This window comes from Scyliorhinus torazame, chromosome 16 (genome assembly GCF_047496885.1).
Source record: "Scyliorhinus torazame isolate Kashiwa2021f chromosome 16, sScyTor2.1, whole genome shotgun sequence".
Classification (NCBI taxonomy): domain Eukaryota; kingdom Metazoa; phylum Chordata; class Chondrichthyes; order Carcharhiniformes; family Scyliorhinidae; genus Scyliorhinus; species Scyliorhinus torazame.
In genome coordinates, this window is record NC_092722.1 from 3954984 (window position 1) to 3973066 (window position 18083).

General features: G+C 49.0%; 1 protein-coding gene across 3 annotated transcripts in view; it reads right to left on the reverse strand.

Moving 5' to 3' along the window:
* Positions 1-9224: 9224 nt before the first annotated feature.
* LOC140392531 (small integral membrane protein 1-like) overlaps positions 9225-18083 on the reverse strand; it is a 37421-nt gene continuing 28562 nt past the window's right edge. For all 3 annotated transcript variants that reach the window (XM_072477800.1, XM_072477798.1, XM_072477799.1), the window contains exon 3: positions 9225-13361. In XM_072477800.1, coding sequence (XP_072333901.1) covers positions 13235-13361 — 127 coding nt within the window. In that variant the 3' untranslated portion in view covers positions 9225-13234. The remainder of the gene's footprint in view (positions 13362-18083) is intronic.

Genomic DNA, 18083 nt, shown 5'->3' on the forward strand with positions numbered 1-18083 from the left:
TGGCAGGCAGCAATTGAGGCTGTCTCCCCTCCACATCCCCCCCCCCCCCCCCCCCGGCCACCCGCACTCCAAGTGAGCAGGACTCCCATTAACAAGCAGCATGATATTAACCCACTGAGTACAGCCCTGAAGTGAAGCTGGATCTCCCCGGTCTGTATCTGGGGAGCTTCACTCCAATCACTTTAAGAAGTGGTAACACATTTTGAAAGTGATGGCAATTCATTTGATTCCATTTTCAGTATCCTTCACCCCCCTCCCCACAAACCCCTGCAGTTGCATCACATTCACTGCTGGACAGAAGTAAAATGCAACAGATGTAATTGTGATTAGTTGAAAACAGATTTACTGCAATTTAAACTGCAGCTGATTAGCACTAAAGGACACAGATATAATCATGTTATCATGCTCAAACATACATTCTTTTCACAAACTCAAATAAATAAAGTTTTTCATTCCTTTTTCCTATTCCGAAAAATTACACAAGGGAGGGGGGGGCGAATGACAAAAGTTCAGAACTCACATCCATTGGAGTGGCATATCATTGTGCAATTAATAAATAATTTTGATAGTGCAAAATACAACAGCAGTCTCACATTCATTTTCAACACACCCACCCGTAACATTGGATATTTTACCCTTTCCGTGCAGTTTAATGGTGTGGATCGACCTGGAGAAATTCCAGTGTGATTCTGATATGAACAGGTGAGCAGCATTTGTAGAATCTGCTGAGTCATAGTTCATGGTGGAAGTAGGACTGTGCTGGTTAATAGGAAGGTAGATAAGTGTTCTCGGGGACATGCCGTTAGACAGTTTTATTTCACATCTGCAGTCTGGCAAAAAAAAAAGTTACAGACACCGTAACATCTTCCTTCTCCCTCCAGGTCTTCGCTTCTCCTGAGGCTGACGGTCTTTGGCCAAGTTTTGGAATTAATCCTTGGGAGGTGGGAGACGGGAAGAATGTTAAACCAGCTCCATCAACACAAGTTGTGCCTTGTAATCCACTTGCTTTCCTTCATTTGTGTGAACCCAGGCAAAGTGACGAGGCAACTTGGCCCTCAGTTCCTAATCTTCATTCCGGTTTCAAGCTGCTTGTAGTAGTCCACCGAGAGGGAATGTATAATGTCAGGACTTTGGGAATGGGTCCGGATGGAGGCTGGGATGGCTCAGTCCTGCCCAGGCTGGGATGGCTCAGTCCTCCCCATGCACTATCTTTATGGAGGTGTCCTCCTCAGTGTTGTTGAGGGTGAGGTTCTGGGATGTCCCGGGCTCTCGGTACAAACAGGCGTTAACCCCCAGTAGCCAGTCAATGATCCTCTCGTGGGTAAATTCCTCATCCTCCGCACTGCTCGCACTGTCACAATCTTCCTGGCTGCTGCCGGCACTCTGCCCGCTCTCTGCACTCACCGTCCTGCCCCGGGGAGCCGGAGGCGCCGCTTGCGCCCGTTCCTGGCTGCGCCCGACCTTCCGCTCGGCGTCCTGGCTGCTGCGCCGCACCTTGCGCTCGGCGCCGCGCTGGCGGCCGTTCCCGGGCAGGCTGAGCAGCGGCAGGTTATCCTTCCCGGGGCCGCTGTTGGTGCCGGTTCCCGGGCAGGGCAGCGAGTGTCTCCGGCCCCCCGGGGCTCGGGGCGGCGGCCGGCCCGGCGCGATCGGCGGCAGCAGCGGGCAGCTCGTCCTGTCGCGATTCTCCGGTGCCGCCAGGCTCCAGCGCCGCCCCCGCGCCGGCATCTGCCCCCAACCTTCCGCCACCGGCCCCGGGCCGCTCCAGCCCTTCACCTCCCGGCTCCCCCACGCCAGCTTTCTGGAGAGACTCCAGGGAGCCATGTCCCTGTCCCGGATCTGCTCCTGGGATCTGCTCCCAGTTCCTGCTCACTCTCTCCCACTCTCTCTGCAGACTGCTCCTTCTGCTCTCAGTCACTGCTCCTTGTCTCTCTCTCCCAGTCACTCTGCTGACTGCTTTCTGCCAACAACAGCTCGCACAGCAATCCCCAAACCTCCTTTCATCAACTGCCAGCCAACCAGCGTCCCTGTCCCTGCCCACACCTCCCCTGTCCCTGCCCACACCTCCCCTGCCCACACCTCCCCTGTCCCTGCCCACACCTCCCCTGTCCCTGCCCACACCTCCCTGCCCCTGCCCACACCTCCCTGCCCCTGCCCACACCTCCCCTGCCCACACCTCCCCTGTCCCTGCCCACGCCACTGTCCCTGCCCACACCTCCCCTGTCCCTGCCCACACCTCCCCTGTGCCCTGCCCACACCTCCCCTGTGCCCTGCCCACACCTCCCCTGTGCCCTGCCCACACCTCCCCTGTCCCTGCCCACACCTCCCCTGCCCACACCTCCCCTGTCCCTGCCCACACCTCCCCTGCCCACACCTCCCCTGTCCCTGCCCATACCTCCCCTGTCCCTGCCCACACACACCCTGTCCCTGCCCACACCTCCCCTGTCCCTGCCCACACCTCCCCTGTCCCAGCCCATACCTCCCCTGTCCCTGCCCACGCCGCTGTCCCTGCCCACACCTCCCCTGTCCCTGCCCATGCCGCTGTCCCTGCCCACACCTCCCCTGTCCCTCCCCACACCTCCCCTGTCCCTGCCCACGCCGCTGTCCCTGCCCACATCTCCCCTGTCCCTGCCCACACCTCTCCTGCCCACACCTCCCCTGTCCCTGCCCACACCTCCCCTGCCCACACCTCCCCTGGCCCTGCCCACACCTCCCCTGCCCTCCCCTCCCCTGTCCCTGCACACACCTCCCCTGTGCCCTGCCCACACCTCCCCTGTCCCTCCCCACACCACCCCTGTCCCTGCCCACACCTCTGTCCTTGCCCACATCTCCCCTGTTCCTACCCACACCTCCCCTGTCCCTGCCCACGCCGCTGTCCCTGCCCACACCTCCCCTGTCCACACCTCCCCTGGCCCTGCCCACACCTCCCCTGCCCTCCCCTCCCCTGTCCCTGCACACACCTCCCCTGTGCCCTGCCCACACCTCCCCTGTCCCTGCCCACACCTCCCCTGTCCCTCCCCACACCACCCCTGTCCCTGCCCACACCTCTGTCCTTGCCCACATCTCCCCTGTCCCTACCCACACCTCCCCTGTCCCTGCCCACGCCGATGTCCCTGCCCACACCTCCCCTGTCCCTGCCCACGCCGCTGTCCCTGCCCACACCTCCCCTGTCCCTGCCCACACCGCTGTCCCTGCCCACACCTCACCTGTCCCTGTCCACACCTCCCCTGTCCCTGCCCACTCCGCTGTCCATGCCCACACCTCCCCTGTCCCTGCCCACACCTCCCCTGTCCCTGCCCACTCTGCTGTCCCTGTCCATACCTCCCCTGTCCCTGCCCACTCCGCTGTCCCTGCCCACACCTCCCCTGTCCCTGCCCACACCATTGTCCCTGCCCACACCTCCCCTGTCCCGGCCCACACCACTGTCCCTGCCCAAACCTCCCCTGTCCCTGCCCCTGCCCACACCTCCCCTATCCCTGCCCACACCTCCTCTGCCCCTGCGTACACCTCCCCTGCCCACACCTCCCCTGTCCCTGCCCACTCCGCTGTCCCCGCCTACACCTCCCCGGCCCCTGCCCACACCTCCCCTGCCCACACCTCCCCTATCACTGCCCACACCTCCCCTGTCCCTGCCCACACCTCCCCTGCCCACACCTCCCCTGTCCTTGCCCACACCTCCCCTGCCCCTGCCCACACCTCCCCTGAGCTTGCCCACACCTCCCCTGCCCCTGCCCACACCTCCACTGTCCCTCTCAACACCATTGCCATCTGCTGGTTGCAATCCAGGCTCCAAACTGCTCAGAACCTCAGCCTTACAGGGTGGCACAGTGGTTAGTGCTGCTGCCTCACAGCTCCAGGGTCCCAGGTTCGATTCCCCGCTGCGTCACTGTCTGTGCGGTGTCTGCACGTTCTCCCCGTGTCTGCATGGGTTTCCTCCGGGTGCTCCGGTTTCCTCCCATAGTCCAAAGATGCGCAGGTTACGTGATTTTCAATGATCAATTGCCTCTTAGTTACCAAAGGTTAAGTGGTGCTTAAGGTTATGGGGAAAGGGGGCTGGATTCTCTGCCCCGCCACAACACTTTTCAGCTTCGACCCGCCGGCGGGATTCTCCGTTACGCCAGCCGGTCAATGGGGTTTCCCATTGTGGGGCAGCCCCGCGCCGTCAGGAAACCCCCGGGCTGCCGGCAAACGGAGCATCCCGCCGGCGGAGAATCCCGCCCGGGGTGGGGGAGTGAGCCTAGGTAGAGTTCCCTTTCGGAGAATTGGTGCAAACGCGATGGGCTGAATGGCCAGCTGCAGGGATTCCATGATGCTGAAGAGTTTTGCAAACTTCACATGGCAAATAATTTCACTTCATTTAACAAATAATTCCCAAAGTCCCAACACCTTCCTGGAAATATCCACGCAGATTCCCTGGAACCCATAGAAAATGTCCACTTTCTCCATGGAAACTCACTGGGAATATTTACACATCTCAGACCGCCCACCCAGGTAATATTGTGCCCCTCCCATCAAAACATCCCCAAGATGAGAGTTACAAACTATAATTGCTGCAAAAAAACAATCAATTTTGTCAAAAAACAGCCACAGAAATGGTGAGACAGAGAGTCAGTAGACACAAGAACCCTGAAATCATGTTTTAGGGGAACAAACATCTGGTGGCCTCGTCAACCTAGAACCTTGGCACCTCATTTTTAACTGTTAAAGTCCTGTCGAGAACCTTCATGTTTCAAACTCAAGTCCCATCCATTCTGCTGATCATTGTGTCAATTGAGGCATTGACAAGAGATCTTTAATGTGCTGTTGCAAAAGTATTTTTGAGATATTTTCGAGTGTCAATTTTGTGGTCATCAAGGTGAACAATTAGGGTCAGAGGAGGCCAGTAAGCCTCTCAAGCTGATCCCACCATTCAATCATGGCAGATCTGTGACATTTTCAGCTTTGCTCTATATCCCTCAGTAACTCATCTCAATCTCAGTTCCAAAATTTGCAATTGATCCAGTTGCTGTTCATCATAGCATCCCTACAGTGCAGAAGAAGGCCATTCGGCCCATAGAGTCTGCACCGACCCTCTGAAAGAGCACCTTACCTCGGCTCACTCCCCCGCTCTATCCTCGTCATCCCATCTAACCTGCACACCTTTGAACTATAGACTTCATGTAGGAGTGCTCCACACTTCTTTCACCCTTTATATTGTAGGAAGTCTGTATATACATTGTTACATAATTGCTAAGCTAAGAATGGTGGGAAATTGTCATGATAGGGCGATATTAGAAATTGGGGTTTGGAAATGGGGTGCAAAAGTGAAGCAGACAATTTAAAGGTTTAAACAGATTGAAGGAAAATGCAGTTAGTCTGAACACAAAGGGATACGCCCATACCTGGCTGAGTCACATGTTCCCATAAAGACTTAAACTCATTAGGGAAGGCATAAAGTGGTTCACCAAAGACCCATTGTCTTTTAGGACATTCCTACATTCGAGGTAAGGTACTAACATGGATTGTATTGAGGTATTCGAGGTAAGGTACTAACATGGATTGACGATTGGCTGTCAGGCAGAAGGCAGAGAGTTGGGATAAAAGGTTCTTTTTCGGAATGGCAACCGGTGACGAGTGGTGTCCCGCAGGGTTCAGTGTTGGGGCCACAGCTGTTCTCTTTATATATTAACGATCTAGATGACGGGACTGGGAGCATTCTGGCTAAGTTTGCCGATGATACAAAGATAGGTGGAGGGGCAGGTAGTATGGAGGAGGTGGGGAGGCTGCAGAAAGATTTAGACAGTTTAGGAGAGTGGTCCAAGAAATGGCTGATGAAATTCAACGTGGGCAAGTGCGAGGTCTTGCACTTTGGAAAAAAGAATAGAGGCATGGACTATTTTCTAAACGGTGACAAAATTCATAATGCTGACGTGCAAACCCTAACCCAGGTTGATAGGGTTGTCAAGAAGGCCTATGGAGTGTTGGCCTTTATTGGTAGAGGGATTGAGTTCCGGAGTCGGGAGGTCATGTTGCAGCTGTACAGAACTCTGGTACGGCCGCATTTGGAGTATTGCGTACAGTTCTGGTCACCGCATTATAGGAAGGACGTGGAGGCTTTGGAGCGGGTGCAGAGGAGATTTACCAGGATGTTGCCTGGTATGGAGGGAAAATCTTATGAGGAAAGGCTGATGGACTTGAGGTTGTTTTCGTTGGAGAGAAGAAGGTTAAGAGGAGACTTAATAGAGGCATACAAAATGATCAGGGGGTTGGATAGGGTGGACAGTGAGAGCCTTCTCCCGCAGATGGATATGGCTGGCACGAGGGGACATAACTTTAAACTGAGGGGTAATAGATATAGGACAGAGGTCAGAGGTAGGTTCTTTATGCAAAGAGTAGTGAGGCCGTGGAATGCCCTACCTGCTACAGTAGTGAACTCGCCAACATTGAGGGCATTTAAAAGTTTATTGGATAAACATATGGATGATAATGGCATAGTGTAGGTTAGATGGCTTTTGTTTCGGTGCAACATCGTGGGCCGAAGGGCCTGTACTGCGCTGTATTGTTCTATGTTCTATGTTCTAAAGGGACTTGGGAGTCCTAGTCCAGGATTCTCTAAAGGTAAACTTGCAGGTTGAGTCCGTAATTCAGAAAGCAAATGCAATGTTGTCATTCATCTCAAGAGGCTTGGAATATAAAAGCAGGGATGTACTTCTGAAGCTTTATAAAGCATTAGTTAGGCCCCATTTAGAATACTGTGAGCAATTTTGGGCCCCACACCTCAGGAAGGACATACTGGCACTGGAGCGGGTCCAGCGGAGATTCACACGGATGATCCCAGGAATGGTAGGCCTAACATACGATGAACGTCTGAGGATCCTGGGATTATATTCATTGGAGTTTAGGAGGTTGAGGGGAGATCTAATAGAAACTTACAAGATAATGAATGGCTTAGATAGGGTGGATGTAGGGAAGTTGTTTCCATTAGCAGGGGAGACTAGGACCCGGGGGCACAGCCTTAGAATAAAAGGGAGTCACTTTAGAACAGAGATGAGGAGAAATTTCTTCAGCCAGAGAGTGGTGGGTCTGTGGAATTCATTGCCACAGAGGGCGGTGGAGGCCGGGACGTTGAGTGTCTTTAAGACAGAAGTTGACAAATTCTTGATTTCTCGTGGGATTAAGGGCTATGGAGAGAGAGCGGATAAATGGAGTTGAAATCAGCCGTGATTGAATGGCAGAGTGGACTCGATGGGCCGAATGGCCTTACTTCCGCTCCTATGTCTTATGGTCTTATGGTCTTACATGACCAGCCATTATCCCATTAACAGAGTCTGATGGCCTAATGATCTATAAATAGAAGGTAGGTGCCTATGAATGGCATAGCTCTGGCCTTTTGTGTAAATGGGAGTGGGCTATCATCCCAATAGCGAGAATCGTTTCAAGTTTGACCACCTGCGGGAGGAGGGGAGAAGGAGAAGCTTTTTTTGAAGGACTGTACAGAGCTTAGAATGAGAGAGAGATAAATCTTATTGGGAACAAAGGCAGAAGCAGATAGGCAGCCAAAAAGACAGGTCAGGATGCCTGGAAGTGAAAGGCTGTGGAGAGCAGCTAGCCAGGTCATGAAGCCTGCTAGCTTAAAGATGTGAGCAGCCATGGAATGGGTCATGGAAACTGCCACAGAGAGAGAAAGCTTTGAAAAAGGATTTGAAAGAGATGTTCTGCAGAAGAAAGATTGCTTCCTGAATGAAAGTGCTGCCTCTGCCTGGATGTGCAAGTGGAACGAGAGCTGTATTTTAATACCAAGTGTTGTCTCATCGGAGCTTGTGTGTTAAGGTTAAGAAACTGCATATAATCTGTGACTGTTTGAACAATGATGTTAGAATGCAGAACAATACTTTTCACTGTACCTTGGTACACGTGACAATAAATCTCAATCTAAATCTAATCTAGAACCATGAAGTTTGAAAGTTTAAATATTGTTTTTTTATTTTGTGTTGTTATAATTTTGTTTATAAAATAACAAAGTCCAAGTTCTTATATTGTCACTCATGGAACACATTTTTTCTGAAGTCGTAAAACTTAAAAACATTATGCGTCTGGTTCAGTATCTTAACCTTTGTTGAGGGCTGACAAGGCTTCACTAACAAAATACAATGACAATCCACTGCGATGAAGCTTGTGTTGAATGTCACCTTTGATTTTATTTTGTGCACCAGTCCTGGAGTGGGACTTGAACCTGTAACCTTGTGCCTCAGAGGCAAGGGCCATAAACCGATTGACTGGCATTTATTTTCAATTCACAGTCAGTTTTTCAGGCCGTTCTTTGGAACTCGCCAAAACCCCTTTCCCTTAAAGTCCTCAAATTTGAAAGAGAAAATATTTGTCCTTTAATTTGGGAACGCAGAGAGAGAGAGGGAGAGCGATTGAATTCTCATCCCACAATCCTGTCCCTTGCTCTATATACTTTGAAAATCAGTCGCCTTGATCATAGGTTCCTGTTCGGATACAAGGCAAGGTGTATGTGATCCTGGTGTCGTGGGAAATTGGAGTGTTCTTTGTAGAATCCGAAAGAGATTAAATCATGGGATAAACTAGGATTTTCCTCCTGATTCCTGCTTCAATGAATCAGAATAATTTTGAAAATTCCCTTTGAAATCAAATAATATTTTTTTCATATGATAGAAAATATGTGATCGGAATGTTTCAACAAGTTGTTTATTTGATGCATCCGTTGTTTAGTGATAAAAGGAAGGTCAGAGAAAGATTGAATCCAATTGATCGGTTACCTCTACCTCCACAATCACAGCCAGCAGTTCACCTCTCTGGCAATCATTCTGCAAACAAATCTACATCAGCAGATGGACAGATGTGGAGCTGTGCCATTTTCCCAAATGCCACCTACTGTCAGCATGAACCATATGGTTGGCGTTGCCAGTGGCTTCATTAATCAAACCGTTCCTCCTCTGAGTGCCCTCAGGAAACCTGCCGTACTATCTGTCCATTGGTGCAGGCCAACGAGAACAAATCTCACCATCACTCTGTTCCACCTCTACTTTAGACATCACATAGGAACGAGGTGTAAAAAAAGGGTCATCTGGATTCGAAACGTTCGCTCTTTTCTCTCGCTCCAGATGCTGCCAGACCTGCTGAGACTTTCCAGCATTTTCTTTTTGGTTTGGGGTTAGGAACTAAATGTGCTCCATTACTTAATCACACAGGCTCCAGCTTCCAAGTTGATTTGCCAGACAGGATTTTACCAGGGACCTTTATTATGATCTTTGCAAAGAAATACACTGAAATATACAGTGAATGGATTAATGGCCTTGCAGCCAACATTTCCCAATATTTGCTCAATTACCTTTAGGTGGCTACATTGCTTTAAACATACCAGATACCCAATCTAAGGAGCCTTCAAGTATTCACATTCAAGCTCAGTATGTTTGGGATCTTGTCCATATTTTGTACACAAAGCTAATTCTGTCCAATCGGTTGGGTAATTCAGCATGCAAACATTGTCACACTGTCCAACAAACACATAATGGATATGAAAATGTACCCCTGTTCGTGTTATTATGAATATGCCTAAATGTTTGCGTTTAAATGATATTTTAAACATAGTTACACAGGACTTCAGTGCCCCCCACACCCTACATCCCCACACCCCAACCTCAACACCTTCAACATTGGCTACTCCCTCCCTGCCCATTCTATGACAATGCTTTAACCTCAGTCCACATTCTCCTCTTCTCACCCAACTAACAGGAAAGGTATTGTTAATGAACCAAGGGAATAAATCAACATTGCCACACCCCTGCCCCCACACACTCCACCCAACCCTGAGCAGGAAGCTTGTTCCTGGGCCACTGACCAGCCCCCTACACAAGGTATTGAAATGAAGTCTAGGAGACGGCAGGTTCCTGTTCATTATTAATCATGCAAAGCCTGATACAGCGCTGACCTTCACAGCAATGGAAATGGAAGCCTCACTGCCCCACACCCATGAATCAGATTACAAACAATAGCTTGTTTTGGTTGCTACATCTACAGTGAACTGGAGGTGCTGCAGACAGGTCTCTTAGACAGACCCAGCAATGAACGGTTTGACTTATAAGTAAATATGGGTCTTTTAGCACTAAAATAAATAAACATGGGTCAGAGACCATACCCCCTGAAGATGGTACTCTCCTGACTTGGTCACCATGGTCCAATCTAATCATCACAATGAGAGCAGCTAAACAAATCCCACCCTTTCAAACTTGGCTATCTGGGGCCTAGTAATTGTCAGCAAGACAGAAAAGTGAACTTTCAATGCAGACTTCAACACAGAGTCAAAAATACATGCAAATGAAAAGGCAGAAAGATGTTCAATGCACAAGTCGAAAACTATTTACTGTCAAATTTCATGATTCAGTAATACAACTGCAACCTTATTGACAGTGACACTACACCCCAGAGCCGAGCCTGTCAACTGGCCACTTGAAATAGGTGAGGTGTGTACTGTTGAGAGGGCTTCATACAAATTTACAAATTTCAGAGTGGGATCCAATTTTAATAATTATTCTATTTAAACATGGCTCACTATCTGTAGCACATCCTCTTTCTGGCTCCAAAAATATCTGACAGAATTTGCCACAACACGTTTTGGGGCAATGATGTCGGGGCTCAATTTTCTGTCCCAAGTCTTGGAGAGATTCCACGCTGTTAGCAGTCTGGAAAAATCAAATCTTAAATCTTATATCCATCAATCTGAGTGTATAGATGTGTGCGTGTATATAACTGTATACACCATAAGGATCTGTAAAGATTTAATCACCTGCTAATGCTCGCATTCCAAGCATTGTCTGGCATCTTTGAATCTGTCTATATATATGTTTCTGGAACATACCTCTTCATTCACCTGAGGAAGGAGCAGCGCTCCGAAAGGAAGTGATTCGAAACAAACCTGTTGGACTTTAACCTGGTGTTGTAAGACTTCGTACTGTGCTCACCCCAGTCCAACGCCGGCATCTCCACATCATGTATACACCATGTATACGAATGTGTCAATATTACATATACGTACGTCAATGCACATCCTTCAGAGATGATGGATAGTTTTAGGGGCTTTTGGTTTAGGTGAGAGGCTTCACTCTCTGATGCATTGCATATGTTTTCCCCGTCATTCATTTAAATTAAATGATCAGTAAATGACCTGGTGATTACTGGGGTGTCCAACACACAACTCCAGCTGCTAAGGCATCCCGCCAAAAGTGAAGAATTGGAAAATGACCCACTGCCCTTATAACCTTGCAGTTATATTTTCTTCAGTTAAAACATATATTCAATTTGTATTATAGCATCCTATACTACACTGGGCGGTGTATTTCTTCACTGAGCCAAATGAGGAGCGGTGATACTATTCTTTAAAAAAAATAAATCTAGAGTACCCAATTCATTTTTTCCAATTAAGGGGTAATTTAGCGTGGCCAATCCACCTACCCTGCACATCTTTGGGTTGTGGGGGCAAAACCCACGCAAACACGGGGAGAATGTGCAAACTCCACACGGACAGTGACCCAGAGCTGGGATCGAACCTGGGATCTCGGCGCCGTGAGGCAACCGTGCTATCCACTTGCGCCACCGTGCTGCCCTTCTGTGATACTATCCTAACCAATCATCTGAATGCTAACCCTCCACCCTCCCACTCCCGTGCCAGGGATAGCGATGCACTTGGGGATGGGAAAGGACTTTTGAACAATCTGTGAATGGATTGAATCATAGAATCATAGAATTTACAGTGCAGAAGGCGGCCATTCGGCCCATCGAGTCTGCACTGGCTCTTGGAAAGAGCACCCTACCCAAGCTCACACCTCCACCCTATCCCCATAACCCAGTAACCCCACCCAACACTAAGGGCAATTTTGGACACTAAGGACAATTTAGCATGGCCAATCCACCTAACCTGCACATCTTTGGACTGTGGGAGGAAACCGGAGCACCCGGAGGAAACCCACGCAGATACGGGGAGAACGTGCAGACTCCGCACAGTGACCCAAGCCGGGAACCGAACCTGGGACCCTGGAGCTGTGAAGCAATTGTGCTATCCACTGTGCTACCGTGCTGCCCACGTTGTTGGTGTTGTGAGCGGTCAGATGTTGAAGATTTGCATGCACTGAATGAGATAGGAACAGCCTTGGCATTTGATCAGACATTAATCCAGACTAGTAATAGAGAGGCCCAGGTAAATGCTCTGGGAACGAGGGTTCAAATCCCACCATGGCAGATGGTGAAATTTGAATTCAATAAAAATCTGGAATTAAAAGTCGAGATTAAAAACTCATCTGATTCACTGATGCCTCTTTTGGGAAGGAACTCTGCCATCCTTACTTGTACCCCAGATCCACAGCAATGTGGTTAACCATTGGCTCATTTGTAGGTCATATGTCGTAGGAGGACATCTCTGGCTGATCGCCTCCTCAGCCACATGTTTTCACATGTGGACATTGTAGTAGGAGGGTGACATTGGACAGAGCCCGGGAGAAGCAACGTTGGAAAAGTTCCTCACCAACACCAAGATCATTGAGATATTTTACTGCGGAGACCAGGAATAAAGATGATACTTGGGTCTGTTTGGCTCACATTCGGAGAATTACAATGGAACATAAACAAAAAATCATATTCAGCAAGTAGGCAATACCCGTGGAGTCAGAAACAGAATTAGCGGTTCATGTCAAAGAGCATTTAGCAGTTCTGGCAGAGTCATTGACTCTTCACTCGATCTTTCCCTCTCTGCAGATACTGCCTACTTGATGGACATGCCTGGCCTGCTGAGTATTTTCAGCATTTTATGGTTTTATTTCAGATTTCCAGCATCTGCAGTATTTACTATTAATAAAAATTGAAGGCAGGTTTGTTTGATTTTTTTAAAAAGCAAAATGCTTAACGTTGGCCTGTGTGCTGCTCAACTTTAGATTGGTGTGATTGCAACGATGTCACTGAGCTGCTAACAGTGATATAGCCTCCTGTCTCTCACAACACAATCCCCTGGGAACAATGTCCGCTTTAAGAAAAACAAACTATGTCAGGATTAAATTTGGAGTCCAAATTGCACTGGAAACTTACTCCAGTAAGTTACGCCATGGATGAATTTTCGATTGATTCTTTCATTATATTCAAACAGGAGTCGTGGAGCTGCTGTGGCGAGGATTCTGGAAAGAGGAGAGAATTTGTAGCAGATGTGGCAACAGTAATGCAGCAACTTGCAGGTTTCTGCTGAATCTTTCTACTTGCACTTGTGGATATAGTAGCCTGTCACATAACCGATGATGAAGATGATCCAAAAGACAGCGATTCCTCCAAGTACTTTCATCACGATGCCTAGTTTTCCAGTGCATAATTTATTAAATATCCTGAAAAGAGAAATGGACAAAAAGATGCCCAATCTTTAAATCAGATCAGCATTACAAGCATTGGCAAGACTGTTGGAGGAATAGCTGTCTGCACACAGGAACACAGGCAGCTCCTTACAACAATACTAACCCTTAAAGTGCTGGCAGGTTCTGGGGAAAGAGTAAAAAGTGTTCCTGTAGTTTAGATCAGGTATTTTGACATTGAAAATATACACTAAGCCTCCTGTTCCCACTGTGATGAATGTAGAGAACTTTAAATATATTGTATTTTATATTTGGTGCAGTAATAGTTTTAATGCCTGAGTTTATATATATATATATCATAGAATCCCTATAGTGCACAAGGAGGCCACTCAGCCCATTCAGTCTGCACCAACCCTCCAAAAGAGCACCAAACCTCAGCCCAATCCCCCAATTTACCCCCACAAACTCACCTACCCTTTGTACACTGAAGGGCAATTCAGCATGGCTAATCCACCTAAACTGCACATCTTTGGACTGTGGGAGAAAACTGGAACACCCGGAGGAATCCCATGGGGGGAACGTGCAAACTCTACACTTGGAATCGGACCCAGGCCCCTGCCGCTGTGAGGCAGCAATGCTAACCACTGTGCCACGGTGCCGCCCCTGTATCTGTTGCGGTAATATTATTAAAGGATCAAGGTGAAGGCTTCCAGACACTGTGGCTGCAAAAGGTGCAATTAAGCTGTCATTAAATTGAGATCATCATTCATTCCAACCACCTATATTGTTTATCTATCTAGGGCTATTGGAATTTTGTTTATCGAAAGAAGGTTCCCTGGGGTTTAGATGATTGAGGGATTGTGGGTAGCCTTAGTAAGATAGTCATAACCAAGTTAGTGGGATAGAGATGCTGCAATTAATGTGAGGGGTCAGGTCTGCAGTAGGCAGTTTAGTTTTTAGTTTTGCTGGGAGTTTTATGCTGAGCAGCAGCTTTTGCCAAAGGCTGTCAAGTTGAGCAGTGGTCTGACTCAGACACCTGGGGTGGGATTCTCCCGCAACTGGCCGGATGGCCCGACGCTGGTGCCAAGAGCGGCGCGAACCACTCCGGCATCAGGCCGGTTGGAAGTTGCGGAATCCTCCGCATGTCTGGGGCTAGGCCGGCGGCGGAGGGGTTGGCGCCGCGCCAAACGGTGCCAAAGGGCCACCTTGGGCTGGCGCAAGGTACTTGGGGATTCAGGTAGCGAGAGAATGGACGGGGCTCCATAAGTGGAACTTAACGAAGCTGGTGGAGGAGGCCAGGGAGGATCTTAAGAGGTGGGATACTCTGCACTTAACGCTGGCGGGGAGGGTCCAAGTGGTGAAAATGAATATTCTGCCGAGGTTCTTGTTTATCTTTCAAGTTCTCCCGATCTTTATACCAAAGGCCTTTCTTCGGAAAGTGGACACAATCATCTCTGACTTTGTATGGGCGGGGAAGGTGCCAAGGGTGGGGAGGACCCTGCTACAGAGGTAGAGGCAGCAGGGGGGTGCTGGCGTTGCCGAATTAGCTTCATTATTATTCAGCGGTGAATGTGGACAAGTGCGGCGGTGGTGGGAAGGAGAAGGGGTAGAGTGGGTTAGGATGGAGGCGGAATCTTGTACGGGGTCTAGTTTGAGGGCTATGGTGGTGGCAGCATTACCAAAGGCTCCGAGTAGGTATTCAGGGAGCCCAGTGGTGCAGTCCACGGTGAAGATATGGAATCAGCTGAGGAGGCATTTTAGGGTGGAAGGGATGTCGGTGCTAACGCTGCTGAGCGAGAATCATGGGTTTGAGCCGGGGGGGGGGATGGATAGTGTATACAGGAGGTGGAGGGAAGTGGGGCTGGTCAAGGTGAGGGATCTGTATTTGGAGGAAGGGTTCGCCAGTCTGGAGGAGCTCAGGGAGAGGGTAGAGCTGCCGAGGGGGAGTGAGTTCAGATATCTGCAGGTTAGGGACTTTGCACAAAAGGTCTGGAAGGGGTTCCCTAGGTTGCCGGGATACACCCTGCTGGAGCGACTGCTGCTTCCGGATGTGGAAGGGAGGGAAGAATTGGGGATATATATAAGTGGCTGGGGGAGCAGGGAGGCGAGCGGGTGGTGAAGATCAAGGAGAAATGGGAAGCGGAGTTGGGAATGGAGATCAATTGGGGAGTATGGAGTGAGACACTGTGAAGGGTAAACGGGACCTCCTCATGTGCAAGGATGAGCCTGATACAGTTTAAGATGGTGCACAGGGTGCATATGACTCGGGCGAGAATGAGTGGGTTCTTTCAGGGGGTAGCAGATGAGTTTGAGAGGTGTGGGGGCCATCGAATCGCGCGCACATGTTTTGGGGTTGCAAAAAATTGGGAAGATTCTGGGCAGGAGTGTTCGCGGTCTTAGCCAGGATAGTGGAGGAGGGAGTGGACCGGACCCTTTGGTGGCGATATTTGGGGTTTCAGAGAAGCCGGAGCTCATGGAGAGGAGGAAGGCCAATGTGGCAAACATGTGGCATACAAACAATGTGGCATACAAAGTGGCAAAAATTAGTGGGAGACTAGAGGACTGCGAAGTCTTTAGGGGACAACAGAAAGCTACTAAAAAAGCTATAAAGAAGAGTAAGGTAGACTATGAAAGTAAACTGGCTCAGAACATAAAAGCAGATAGTAAAACCTTCTACAAATATATAAGACAAAAAAGAGTGGCTAAGGTAAATATTGGTCCTTTGGAAGATGAGAAGGGAGATTTAATAATAGGAGACGGGGAAATGGCTGAGGAGCTGAACAGGTTTTTGGGGTCAGTCTTCACAGTGGAGGACACAAATAACATGCCATTGACTGATGGAAATAAAGATATGATGGGTGAGGACCTTGAGATGATTGTAATCACTAAGGCGGCAGTATTGGACAAGCTAATGGGGCTAAAGGTAGACAAGTCTCCTGGCCCTGATGGGATGCATCCCAGAGTGTTAAAAGAGATGGCTAGGGAAATTGTAAATGCACTAGTGATAATTTATCAAAATTCACTGGACTCTGGGGTGGTCCCAGAGGATTGGAAAGTAGCAAACGTGACACCACTGTTTAAAAAAGGAGGTCAGCAGAAAGCGGGTAATTATAGGCCGGTAAGCTTAACTTCGGTTGTAGGGAAAATGCTGGAATCTATCATCAAGGAGGAATTGCGGGGCACCTGGAGGGAAATTGTCCCATTGGGCAGACGCAGCATGGGTTCACAAAGGGTAGGTCGTGTCTGACTAATTTGGTAGAATTTTTTGAGGACGTTACCAGTGCAGTAGATAACGGGGAGCCAATGGATATGGTATATCTGGATTTCCAGAAAGCTTTTGACAAGGTGCCACACAAAAGGTTGCTGCATAAACTAAAGATGCATGGCATTGAGGGTAAAGTGGTAGCATGGGTAGAGGATTGGTTAACTAACAGAAAGCAGAGAGTGGGGATAAATGGGTGTTTCTCTGGTTGGCAACCTGTAACTAGTGGGGTCCCTCAAGGATCAGTGTTGGGCCCGCAGTTGTTCACAATCTACATAGACGATTTGGAGTTGGGGACCAAGTGCAATGTGGCAAAGTTTGCAGACGACACTAAGATGAGTGGTAAAGCAAAAAGTGCAGAGGATACCGGAAGTCTGCAGAAGGATTTGGATAGGTTAGGTGAATGGGCTAGGGTCTGGCAGATGGAATTCAATGTTGCCAAGTGTGAGGCTATCCATTTTGGGAGGAATAACAGCAGAATGGATTATTATTTCAACGGTAAGATGTTAAAACAAGCTGCTGTACAGAGGGACCTGGGTGTGCTGATGCACGAGTCGCAAAAAGTTGGTGTGCAGGTGCAACAGGTGATTAAGAAGGCTAATCGAGTTTTGTCTTTCATTGCTAGAGGGATGGAGTTCAAGACTAGGGAGGTTATGCTGCAATTGTACAGGGTGTTGGTGAGGCCACATCTGGAGTATTGTGTTCAGTTTTGGTCTCCTTACCTGAGAAAGGACATATTGGCACTGGAGGGAGTGCAGAGGAGATTCACTAGGTTGATCCCAGAGTTGAGGGGATTAGATTATGACGAGAGGTTGAGTAGACTGGGACTGTACTCATTGGAGTTTAGAAGGATACGGGGGGATCTTATTGAAACATATAAAATTATGAAGGGAATAGATAGGATAGATGCGGGCAGGTTGTTTCCACTGGTCGGGGAAAGCAGAACTAGAGGGCATAGCCTCAAAATAAGGGGAAGTAGATTTAAGACCGAGTTAAATCCAAAGGGTTGTGAATCTCTGGAATTCCTTGCCCAGTGAAGCAGTTGAGGCTCCTTCTTTAAATGTTTTTAAGAAAAAGATAGATACCTTTCTAAAGAATAATGGGATTCGGGGATATGGTGTACGGGCCGGAGAGTGGAGCTGAGTCCACAAAGATCAGCCATGATCTCATTGAATGGCGGAGCAGGCTCGAGGGGCCAGATGGCCTACTCCTGCTCCTAGTTCTTATGTTCTTATGTCTTGGCCTTCGCCTCTCTGATTGCACGGCAGAGAATTTTGCTGGAGTGGCGGTCGGCATCGCCACCGGGGGTAGCAGCTTGGTTGGGTGACCTGTACGTCTTCCTGCAGTTAGAGAAGATAAAGTATGAGTTAAGGGGCTCTTCAGGGGGGTTTGAGGAAAGGTGGGGATGTTTGTGACCGTGTTTGAGGGGCTGTTCGTCACGGGGTGAAAAAGAGGAAAAGTCTGTACAGACTGTATAGATGATTGCTGGGAAACAT